Here is a 12,498-nt window from a genome sequence, read left to right as displayed (position 1 = left end):
TTTTACTGACTCATGACTTTTAGCTTGTGATGTGCCGTCTCTTCGCTGCCGGATCCAGGACATTTAAAGTCGTATCTGATTCTCTTTGTGGAGAATTTAAAATCTTATCTGATTCTTTTCCTTTAAGACTGAAAAATCCTGCACTTTATGGCGTGTTTTGGTTGCAGCCCTACGCACAGTAACTCAAATGGACAGATAACTGGCCAATGCAGCACTGTAGGGCCCCCCATCGAAGGGATTATATGATTTCACAAAAGCTAATATAGAGATTTAGTGTTTATATTTTCAAACTAATTGGCTGTAGCCCAATGAGGTTCTTCTGATCTTATTATTTATTTATTTTATTATTATTTTTTTATTTTTTATTTATGCATTATTATGTTTTATTTTTTTTATTATTATTATTTTTTTTTTTTTACTTACTTTTTTCAGACCAAGGTTTAGTTTGCTTTCATCCCTGACAGTTTGGACTGCTCACTAGCGCCTCAGAGTGGTCAAATGATGTTGCTGCAATGTGTCTGGTCAGTTACTTTAAACTGGTTCTTCCTACAGATGGAGCCAGGACAACAGCGCCACCTGCAGTCCCACTTTTTCCACACAGTATCCCATTTTGTTCTCATGCTAATATCAAAAATGGGAAATAAACAAAGGAAAACGACAAGTCTGGAAAAAGAAAATGCACAGACTGTTTATATAAATGGACAAAGCTAACGAGCTAGCCACTGCGCTCCAAACAGGAAGTGATCATGTGCGCACTTCCTGCTCCGTCGACTCTGGCTCCAATTCACTTTCTATTGAAAACTGCTGCGGTCAGACTCGTAATTTTGGTCTTAAATGTTCGTATTAACCCTCTACATGATCAGCGGTTTCATTTTCTTCAGTTATTTTAATTTTTCTTTTTTTTTTTATTATTATTATTTTTTTTATTTAAAGTTTTTTTTCCTGTAATTATTTTGTTATTTTGAGGGGTTTTTTTTGTTGTTTTTTTGTTGTTTTTTTGAGTTGGGGTTTTTTGTTTTAAGGTGGTTTTTTTTTGTTTTTTTTATTATCAAAACAACTAAAATATTTTTTTTTTACTGTATTTTCTTTTTTTTAGTTAATTAGAGGTTTTGTTTTTTTTCTGTAGTTTTTTTTTTGTATTTTGAGGGGTTTTTTGTTAGTTTGAGTTTGTTTTTTTTGTTTCAAGGTTTTTTTTGTTATTTTTATTATCAAAACAACTAAAAGATTTTATTTTTTTACTGTATTTTCTTTTTTTTTTAGTTATTTTGAGTTTTTTTGTTTGTTTTTTAATTTGAGTTTTTATTTTTATTTTTTATGTTTATTTATTTTATTTTATTTTTAAACTGTCTCCTCTCTCTGTCTCTGCTGCTGTCAGATTCATTTTGGTCTTAAATGTTCGTATTAACCCTCTACATGATCCTGGGGTTTTTATTTCATTTTTGTGTCTGTAAATCAAGATCTGAACATTAATAACAGACAAATCAGGCGCTTGTTGCTCCCGCTAGCGTTAGCAACAGGTTTGATTGACAGCGTTGCTAAGCTAAAACCGTAAACCACCTGCAGCATCACGTGACCAAACTGTGCGGGATCAAAACAAGCTAAACGTTGTGGGTCCGGGTGATGTCGTCGGTGCGGCCTGACTCCAGACGCAGATGAGTACGACTAAACGAATCCGAGCGACAGAGGTAATTCGAGATTAGCCTCCACAGAAGCGCTCGCGTGAGGCAGCGCTGTCCAAAAGGCAGTAGATCTTTATAAATCCCCTCAATCCTCCACATCAGTCTGACCTAGTTTCTGCAGCTCCGGAGTCTCACCCGCCGGAGAGAAACGGCCTCCTCACCTGGACGACAACAACCCCAGGGCTCCGGCGCCAACTTAAGGCCAGACGCTGCGGCCGAATAGGAAAAAATCTGAAACTTAGAGGAATCGTTCTGAAACTTCTCCTGTCGTTTAGTCAAATAAAAGTAAGAAAAAAAAGTATTACACGTTTTTCATCAGTTCATGTTTTCATATAAAAATAAGGCGTTTTATGTGTAAAAACAGACAAAACTCAACATTTTTGGGACGTTCAAAACAGAAACATGGACAGAGCCAAGTTAAAATGTTTTGTTTCTTTTTGTTATTGTCAAATTTAATCATAAAAAACACAAAGAGGAGATTTTGGAGCTTATTTACTATTTGACTGAACTAAATCTGACTCAAAATTTACCTGAAAATTCAAATTTCGCCTCATTTTTTGGTGTTAAAACTTGAATAAATCAGAGTTGGAATAAGACATCAAAAAATCCTTCTGCACATTTGGTCAAAACCTTGTTCAGTCCAAAATTGTAAAGTTTGGTGTGTGTAGGAGCGACTTTAACGTCTCCAGGGGGGAAATGCATTTTGTTTTGTTTTTCTCCACTGTCCCATATAACTCTATGGAGGCAGGTGGAGTAAATGAAATATTCAAACATATTTCAGAGCAGAGTGGACAGTTTGGTTGTTTCCACGTGAAAGCTTTTGCTAAGAGACAAAACTGACCAAACAAACTTTTAAAAAAAAGAGTTTTTCCTGTAGTGTCTGTGCTTAAGGACGACGTAGTTTAGAGAAAAACCACAAACCACAAAAACCACACACGTTTTTGATCGATTAATTGTGATTATTCTGTAAAAAAAACATTGTTATCTGGACTTTGGAATCTAAAACACGTCGGAATACAACCTTTTTTATAACAAACACAGTGGCATTGTTAAACCGAAATGTAAAAACTAAAGTATCAACGTAAAAAATTAGCGCGACTGTTCCGTGACGTAAAGCGATTTCGAGTGACTTGAACGTGGAAAAGCGACAAAACGTGACCACGCTCCATTCGCCATAATAACCGTTAGCTGCAGCGCTAGTCGTGATCAGTGTTCGAGGTAACGGAGCGAGCGTAAATTCAGCCTGGAGGATTTGTTTACGCACTAAGACTATTAAGAATAATAATCTGCACTATTATTATTTCACGATAATAAGAATATTCTGGATGAGCAGGGCCGTCGGCTGAAATTTGGGGGCCCCGGGGGCAATAAGCCTCAAATGGGCCCCCTCTAATACAAATTAATAGAAAGGAGGCACCAATTCTAAGCCGTTTTGTCCCCCCCGTCGACTCCCCTGTGGATAAGTCATTTTTTTCTTGTTCATTTATTTTTGTTGCCGATTATCACGATTATATATATACACGAACATTTATCGGCAACCCTTTTTATTACGATTTTATTATTATTGTTTATTGTCCCATCTCTACTCCAGTGTCCAGTCCCCGGTCTCACCTTGTCCACCTCCATCGCCCTGGCCACGCCCCTCATCCGTGTTTTCTACCGGGGTCTGAACTCGCTCAGTAAAGCTGCTAATACTTTTGTGCTTTTGTTTCGTGTTTCGAGTCTTTCCAGGTTGAATTTTACAGAAGTATTTGTGTTCAACTTATTGTGGACGTTTCTGTGGGCGACGCCGTCGTCATTTAGGTCGTGTCATTTTGTAGCGTGTGTTGCTAATGTGTCTTGCTAATGTGTTTTATTGGTGTCTTGCTAGTGTTTCTTAGTAGTGTGTCTCCATAGCGTGTCTCGCTAGTGTGTCTTGCTAATGTGTCTTGCTAGCGTGTCTCGCTAATGTGTCTTGCTAGCGTGTCTTGCTAGTGTGTCTTGCTAATGTGTCTCGCTATCGTGTCTCGCTAGCGTGTCTCGCTATCGTGTCTCGCTAGCGTGTCTCGCTAGTGTGTCTTGCTAATGTGTCTTGCTAATGTGTCTTGCTAATGTGTCTTTCTAGCGTGTCTTGCTAATGTGTCTTGCTAGCGTGTCTTGCTAATGTGTCTTGCTAGCGTGTCTTGCTAGCGTGTCTTGCTAATGTGTCTTTCTAGTGTGTCTTGCTAATGTGTCTTGCTAGCGTGTCTTGCTAATGTGTCTTGCTAGCGTGTCTTGCTAATGTGTCTTTCTAGCGTGTCTTGCTAATGTGTCTTTCTAGTGTGTCTTGCTAATGTGTCTTTCTAGCGTGTCTTGCTAATGTGTCTTGCTAGCGTGTCTTGCTAATGTGTCTTTCTAGCGTGTCTTGCTAATGTGTCTTTCTAGTGTGTCTTGCTAATGTGTCTTTCTAGCGTGTCTTGCTAATGTGTCTTGCTAGCGTGTCTTGCTAATGTGTCTTGCTAGCGTGTCTTGCTAGCGTGTCTTGCTAATGTGTCTTGCTAGCGTGTCTTGCTAATGTGTCTTTCTAGCGTGTCTTGCTAATGTGTCTTTCTAGTGTGTCTTGCTAATGTGTCTTTCTAGCGTGTCTTGCTAATGTGTCTTGCTAGCGTGTCTTGCTAATGTGTCTTGCTAGCGTGTCTTGCTAGCGTGTCTTGCTAATGTGTCTTGCTAGCGTGTCTTGCTAATGTGTCTTTCTAGCGTGTCTTGCTAATGTGTCTTGCTAGCGTGTCTTGCTAATGTGTCTTTCTAGCGTGTCTTGCTAATGTGTCTTGCTAGCGTGTCTTGCTAGCGTGTCTTGCTATTGTGTCTTGCTAGCGTGTCTTGCTAATGTGTCTTGCTAGCGTGTCTTGCTAGCGTGTCTTGCTAATGTGTCTTGCTAGCGTGTCTTGCTAATGTGTCTTTCTAGCGTGTCTTGCTAATGTGTCTTTCTAGCGTGTCTTGCTAATGTGTCTTGCTAGCGTGTCTTGCTAATGTGTCTTGCTAGCGTGTCTTGCTAGCGTGTCTTGCTAATGTGTCTTGCTAGCGTGTCTTGCTAATGTGTCTTGCTAGCGTGTCTTGCTAGCGTGTCTTGCTAATGTGTCTTTCTAGCGTGTCTTGCTAATGTGTCTTTCTAGCGTGTCTTGCTAATGTGTCTTGCTAGCGTGTCTTGCTAATGTGTCTTGCTAATGTGTCTTGCTAGCGTGTCTTGCTAATGTGTCTTGCTAGCGTGTCTTGCTAGCGTGTCTTGCTAATGTGTCTTGCTAGCGTGTCTTGCTAATGTGTCTTGCTAGCGTGTCTTGCTAGCGTGTCTTGCTAATGTGTCTTTCTAGCGTGTCTTGCTAATGTGTCTTGCTAGCGTGTCTTGCTAATGTGTCTTGCTAGCGTGTCTTGCTAGCGTGTCTTGCTAATGTGTCTTGCTAGCGTGTCTTGCTAATGTGTCTTGCTAGCGTGTCTTGCTAGCGTGTCTTGCTAATGTGTCTTGCTAGCGTGTCTTGCTAATGTGTCTTTCTAGCGTGTCTTGCTAATGTGTCTTTCTAGTGTGTCTTGCTAATGTGTCTTTCTAGCGTGTCTTGCTAATGTGTCTTGCTAGCGTGTCTTGCTAATGTGTCTTGCTAGCGTGTCTTGCTAGCGTGTCTTGCTAATGTGTCTTGCTAGCGTGTCTTGCTAATGTGTCTTTCTAGCGTGTCTTGCTAATGTGTCTTGCTAGCGTGTCTTGCTAATGTGTCTTGCTAGCGTGTCTTGCTAATGTGTCTTGCTAGCGTGTCTTGCTAGCGTGTCTTGCTAATGTGTCTTGCTAGCGTGTCTTGCTAATGTGTCTTGCTAGCGTGTCTTGCTAGCGTGTCTTGCTAATGTGTCTTGCTAGCGTGTCTTGCTAATGTGTCTTTCTAGCGTGTCTTGCTAATGTGTCTTTCTAGCGTGTCTTGCTAATGTGTCTTGCTAGCGTGTCTTGCTAATGTGTCTTGCTAGCGTGTCTTGCTAGCGTGTCTTGCTAATGTGTCTTGCTAGCGTGTCTTGCTAATGTGTCTTGCTAGCGTGTCTTGCTAGCGTGTCTTGCTAATGTGTCTTTCTAGCGTGTCTTGCTAATGTGTCTTTCTAGCGTGTCTTGCTAATGTGTCTTGCTAGCGTGTCTTGCTAATGTGTCTTGCTAATGTGTCTTGCTAGCGTGTCTTGCTAATGTGTCTTGCTAGCGTGTCTTGCTAGCGTGTCTTGCTAATGTGTCTTGCTAGCGTGTCTTGCTAATGTGTCTTGCTAGCGTGTCTTGCTAGCGTGTCTTGCTAATGTGTCTTGCTAGCGTGTCTTGCTAATGTGTCTTTCTAGCGTGTCTTGCTAATGTGTCTTTCTAGCGTGTCTTGCTAATGTGTCTTGCTAGCGTGTCTTGCTAATGTGTCTTGCTAGCGTGTCTTGCTAGCGTGTCTTGCTAATGTGTCTTGCTAGCGTGTCTTGCTAATGTGTCTTGCTAGCGTGTCTTGCTAGCGTGTCTTGCTAATGTGTCTTGCTAGCGTGTCTTGCTAATGTGTCTTGCTAGCGTGTCTTGCTAGCGTGTCTTGCTAATGTGTCTTTCTAGCGTGTCTTGCTAATGTGTCTTGCTAGCGTGTCTTGCTAATGTGTCTTGCTAGCGTGTCTTGCTAGCGTGTCTTGCTAATGTGTCTTGCTAGCGTGTCTTGCTAATGTGTCTTGCTAGCGTGTCTTGCTAGCGTGTCTTGCTAATGTGTCTTGCTAGCGTGTCTTGCTAATGTGTCTTTCTAGCGTGTCTTGCTAATGTGTCTTTCTAGCGTGTCTTGCTAATGTGTCTTGCTAGCGTGTCTTGCTAATGTGTCTTGCTAGCGTGTCTTGCTAGCGTGTCTTGCTAATGTGTCTTGCTAGCGTGTCTTGCTAATGTGTCTTGCTAGCGTGTCTTGCTAGCGTGTCTTGCTAATGTGTCTTGCTAGCGTGTCTTGCTAATGTGTCTGTAAAGTGTGTCTTATTAGTGTGTCATCATAGTCTGTGTAGTGTTTCTTCATAGTGTTTCTTGCTAGTTTGTGTTGCTAGTTTGTCTTAGTAGTGTCTTATTGTGTCTTCATAGTGTGTCTTGTTAGTGCGTCTCATTCGTGCGTCTCATTCGTGTGCTTGTGTCTCATCCTTGTGTCTCACTCGTGTCTCATTCGTGTCCATGTGTCTCCTCCATGTCCCTGTGTCTCCTCCGTGTCCCTGTGTCTCTCACCTGTACTGTGCCTGGAAATGTTCTTGCACAAAGCTGTGTCGTCCTCTCGGCTGCTGTGGGAGCGACTCCTCCAAAGAGCCGGATCCCTGCAGAGAAAACGACAACGAAGACGATGAATAACTCAAATACAGAGTTAATTAGTTCTTTTTGTTGGTTCAGCAAACAGACTTTAACGAGAAAATACGTCCGAGAAATGAGCCGCCGGGAATCCAACTGTGGAGCCCGCAGTGGTCGCAACGTTCTCCCTGCCCCGGGACACGAGCGCACACGGACATTTATCAAACAGCGACCAGACCGGACCTCCAGAGAGAGTAAAATACAACCACTGTGATACTTTGGGACGTGTACAAATACTACAGTGCAGGAAAAATACATCGTTGTACATTAGGGACAAATGGGCGAAAGAAATAGTGAAAATATTTGGGTGCACGTGACTAAAAACATGAATAAAACGACAACTTTTGGGCAAACAAATGACGCACACATCCCAAAAAAGGACTAATATTTAATCGAGATATCAAAAAACTGCATTACGAAAGGAAAGACGCCCCCTACGCTTGGAAACTGGAATGACATCGTGGAAGAAATGCGCGTTACGGATCGACTTACACATTTTCTCAAGGTTATGAAAAGATAAATATGAAGAACACGGGGAAAAAATGGAAATCGTTTTTAAATGAAAGCTGATTGTTTACTGTTCTAATGTAAACAATAAAATATAAGTTAAATTAAAAAAAAAAAAAGAATGAAACACTTTAGTACGCAAAGACGCGCCGATCCAGCCTGTTCATTTCCAATACGATATTGACACTTTGACTTTACGAATCTGATAACCGATATTAACCGATACCAGCGTGAGGACGGAAAATGGAACTTATGTCATTAAAACGGTTAACGTCGTACTCAAGAGATCCAAGTTCAAACATATTTTCTGGACTAAGTGTGACTTTTGTTGAGTTTGTGGTTGGTGCGACTTCTCCACAGATGTGACTTATATGTGAAATGATTCAAATCTATAAAGTCACATGTTGGTTCTTGTCACAGTGACAGTCGTGCGAGGGGCTCTAGACTTGGACCAGTATCTACTCCTCCTGAACCACTCAACATTTAAAATATCAACATTACACTCATTTAAAAGACAAACACTCAACAAAAATGAGCCTAAAATAAAGTCGTATTCTGCCGAGCGACGCTTCATCTTCCTCTGGAGTTGGTGGATTTGTTCAGAAGCGACACCGAGGATGAAGAATTCAGTGGATTTATTGATTTGGAGTGAGATCCAGAGTAAACTTGTTGTTTTTTCTGCTTTATTTATCTGATTAACTGTTAATATCTTACGTTAACAAACCAGACACGTGTTCAGTTCTGTCTGTGCTTCATGGAGCTGAATAAATATAAATGTGTTACGTTAGCGTTAGCATTAGCGTTAGCGTTAGCGTTAGCGTGATGTCCTGATATTCAGCCTGTTGTTCCACATTTTATTATTATTATTAGAACATGACTTTAAAGATAAAACGTCTGTTCTTGGGCTCGGATTTTGTCAAATAAATTTCCTCAAAAATGCGACTTATGTCTGTTTTTTCTTCATTATTTTGCATTTTTTGGCTCCAGAGCGACGCATAGTCCAGAAAAGTCGTGTCGTCCAGTACGACTTCAGTCCTTATTTCCGTCTGTATTGAGTCTTGTACGTTTTTCATTTGACCTTCCACGGCTCAAATCTTAGTTTTTCCGGTGACGGGCCTCAGTGCGTCGCCAGATAAGTCGACACGGCGCCGCGTAAGTCTGAGGACGCCGTCTGTCACTAAAGGAGCGCGCAGTGGGTCCATCCCGGGACGTGTTTGAGAAACATTTGGGGCGTCCTGCTGTGAACCCCGACGAGCAGCAGGAGGAGGAGAGGAGGAGGAGAGGAGGAGAGGAGGAGAGGAGGAGGAGAGGAGGGTCTTCAAAGATAAATGCCGCCATGACAGACAGTTGCGAGTGTGACGAGCACAAAACTCAAGAGCTCGTCTCCAGCCTGTGTTCACTCTCGTCAGTCTCAATGTGCTGACGATTAAAAAGCCTGTGTGGATAATCTCACGTCAAACTCATGTTCAGCGAGGGCCACATCAGCAAAATGGCCGCCATCAAGGGCCCGATGTGACTGTGGCAGGAGAAATGTCACTAAATGTAAACAAATGTCACGTAAAATAAATGTAAATACTTTCTAACTTGTTAAATAACGGTTTCTGTGATAAACTGACATTTTTAAAGTGTGTATCTGGTCAGAACCTTCAGCTTTGCGTCAAATTCGTCCTTTTACAGACTTTTAATTATTGGACAGTTTGTTGTTTTTCTTGCAGACTCACTTTTCCACACTTAGCTCCGTGTTTTGTGTCAAAATGTCGACGTAGATTGGACCGACTCCGCCTCATAACACAAAAAACACACAGGTTTTTCTCCTCAAAGCACAAACTTGTATTCACCTTCACTTTTCTTCCTCCAAACTTCCTTCCACGTGGACAGTTTTCCTCTTCGTGAACATTTTGTGATGATTATTTGCAAATATTTCTCAGTTCCACTTGCTGGGAAAGTCTCATTAGTTTATTGTCAGTGCAAAGATTAAAGCAGCACAGACTTATTTTAAAATGACAGTCACGCCTTTTCATTTATCTTCTCACGGGCCACATAAAATGACGTGGCGGGCCGCATTTGGCCCCCGGGCCTTGAGTTTGACACATGTGCGCTACGGCGTGTTCCGGGCATGTCCCATCAGGAGGACGCCCCGGGGGACACGCAGGACACGCCGAAGGGACGACGTCTTTTGGCTGGTCTGGGAACGCTCTGAGGTCCCACCGGAGGAGCCGCGTGATAACGGCGAGTTTATTATCTCTGCGTCTCCACGACGACGAATCACGTAAAACGAATCAGACATGACGCACAAAAGAGCCACAAGTGAATGAAAATGAGCCAAAACAAAAGTCTGTGGAGAGGTTTTTGCAAAGAGGAAAAGACCAACTGAGGAGCCAGAAGAGGAGCCAGAAGAGGTGCCAGAAGAGGAGCCAGAAGAGGAGCCAGAAGAGGAGCCAGAGCAAGAAGAGGAGTCAGAAGAGGAGCCAGAAGAGGAGCAAGAAGAGGAGCCAGAGCAAGAAGAGGAGCCAGAAGAGAAGAGGAGCCAGAGCAAGAAGAGGAGCCAGAAGAGAAGAGGAGCCAGAGCAAGAAGAGGAACCAGAAGAGGAGCCAGGAGAGGAGCCAGAAGAGGAGCCAGAAGAGGAGCCAGAGCAAGAAGAGGAGCCAGAAGAGAAGAGGAGCCAGAGCAAGAAGAGGAGCCAGAAGAGAAGAGGAGCCAGAGCAAGAAGAGGAGCCAGGGAGCCAGAAGAGGAGCCAGAAGAGGAGCCAGAAGAGGAGCAAGAAGAGGAGCCAGAAGAGGAGCCAGAGCAAGAAGAGGAGCCAGAGCAAGAAGAGGAGCCAGAAGAGGAGCCAGAAGAGGAGACAGAAGAGGAGCCAGAAGAGGAGCCAGAGCCAGAAGAGGAGCCAGAAGAGGAGCCAGAAGAGGAGACAGAAGAGGAGCCAGAAGAGGAGCCAGAAGAGGAGCCAGAGCCAGAAGAGGAGCCAGAAGAGGAGCCAGAAGAGGAGCCAGAAGAGGAGCCAGAAGAGGAGCCGGAGCCAGAAGAGGAGCCAGAAGAGGAGCCAGAAGAGGAGCCAGAAGAGGAGCCAGAAGAGGAGCCAGAAGAGGAGCCAGAAGAGGAGCCAGAGCAGGAGCCAGAAGAGGAGCCTACGACCTCCAAGAAAAAGAAAGATAAATTTAACAGACAACACCAGGAGTCCTACTTAAACTATGAGTTTGTCTCTACAGGTGAGTCTCACGCCCGAGTCCACGAACGGAAAGACAACGAGACAATGAAACCTTCAAATCTGCTCCAGCTCATGGAGACGAAGCACCGGGATTAAAAGATAAGACTTTAGAGGTTTTTTAAAAGAAACAAACGTGAACAAGAAGGAAAGAAGCAAGCGCAGTTCTCCCTCTGATTCAGTGGAGAGTGAGGTGTATTTTTTATGCACTTATTTTTGCCATATTTATCTTCCACGTGTTGAAAATAAAACCTGCGTTATTCCAGTCTGTGGTGCAAAAAGGTTGGGGACCCCCGGCGTAGTGAATAATCAGGCAGCGTTATCGAAGGAATCACTTTAAGAGTAACAGATACAAAGTCTTTAGAAGTGTTTAATCAAAGACCAACTGCTTAAACGACAGGAATCACATCGGAAAGGGATTAAAAATATGATTTAGACCAACAGAAATAAGTTAAACGAGTATTTTAAAGGTGGAGTGGACAGTCCCAATGAGGTCCAAACGGTTTTAAAAAGTCCTATATTACGCAAAACCGACTGTCGTAGCGTTAAATCGTGTTCTGATGTTGTTAGCGAGTCAAAAACAGACCTGGAGTTGTGTTTTGTTTCATTCACGCACGTTTGAGTCACACTTTATTATTAGTCTGTTACATCTGCAAAGCTCAAAACGCTCTGATGTGACTGTGTGTTAAACTGTGAGACAAATTTCCCCTTTGGAGATTAGAAAATGGATCTTAATCTTATTATCCGACTGTATTTTGATCTTTGTGATTGTTAACTGGACTAAAAAGACTCTACAAAAAGACCTTTTATAATGAAGACGGCAGCAATGTTCAAGGGAAATGTGGGAAAAAAATGAGAATCAGTACAGTCCGTCGTTATATCGCGGTTCACCTTTCGCAGAGAATGAACGTGCATCGTGTTCTGTGTCCTGATTGGCTGTTGGACTGTAGACCATTGTGTTGTGCGTCCTGATTGGCTGTCAGACTGTAGACCGTTGTGTTGTGCGTCCTGATTGGCTGTCAGACTGTAGACCGTTGTGTCGTGCGTCCTGATTGGCTGTTGGGCTGTAGACCATTGTCCATCATTTTCCTTTTTTTTTTTTTTTTTTTTTTGTTATTTTGATTTATTATTTTTTTTGTTTATTATTAACTTTTTTTTTGTTATTTTGAGATTTTTTTTGTTTATTTTTTAGTTATTTTGAGTTAATTTTTTATTTATTTTGAATTTTTTTTTTTTTTTTTAGTGTCCTGTTGGACTGTAGACCATTGTGTCGTGCATCCTGATTGGCTAAGAGACTGACAGTGTGACTCTGAAGTGCTGTACATTTGCGATTTGTTTTCTCCCCGACAAAACCCACAATGTCGATGAAACGTTCTGCACTGACAAAGACGCCGACGAAGGTTTGAACTTTGAGAGAGTTTAAACGAGAGAGAAATGTGAGAAAATGTTAACGCCTGTGTGAGAAAAGTGTATAAAGTGTGTGGTGAGGGGTTTTACAGACAAAAACAGAGAGAATAATGTTAAAAATAAACCTGATACTTTACGGATTTCACGTATTGCGGGTTATTTTTAGAACGTGACACATTCTCTCTGTAGAGTTTAACCTTTATTTGTAAAAAGTTGTATTCTCGCTCTTTGCATGTGTCACATTCCTCCGCGCCATCGTCTTTCTGTCTCGCTCCTTTACTCGAAAACAATGACGCCCGACTCCCAGACCCCCAGAGACGGACCAGGTTACACCGTCACCACGGCGACGCAGGCCACGCCCCCCAAATCAACACGTGGGAGTGGACA

The 12,498-nt window shown here is 42.5% G+C and overlaps 1 protein-coding gene across 1 annotated transcript in view; it reads right to left on the bottom strand.

Annotated features, from left to right (window-relative positions):
* Nucleotides 1-12,498, bottom strand: part of usp43a (ubiquitin specific peptidase 43a) — a 138,008-nt gene that overhangs the window by 77,854 nt on the left and 47,656 nt on the right. Inside the window, exon 3 of the mRNA XM_055222320.1 lies at nt 6,877-6,962. Within this exon, the coding sequence (XP_055078295.1) occupies nt 6,877-6,962 (86 nt within the window). The remainder of the gene's footprint in view (nt 1-6,876; nt 6,963-12,498) is intronic.

This window comes from Periophthalmus magnuspinnatus, chromosome 1 (assembly GCF_009829125.3).
Source record: "Periophthalmus magnuspinnatus isolate fPerMag1 chromosome 1, fPerMag1.2.pri, whole genome shotgun sequence".
Taxonomy (NCBI): domain Eukaryota; kingdom Metazoa; phylum Chordata; class Actinopteri; order Gobiiformes; family Gobiidae; genus Periophthalmus; species Periophthalmus magnuspinnatus.
This window is presented reverse-complemented; position numbering and strand designations above follow the sequence as displayed.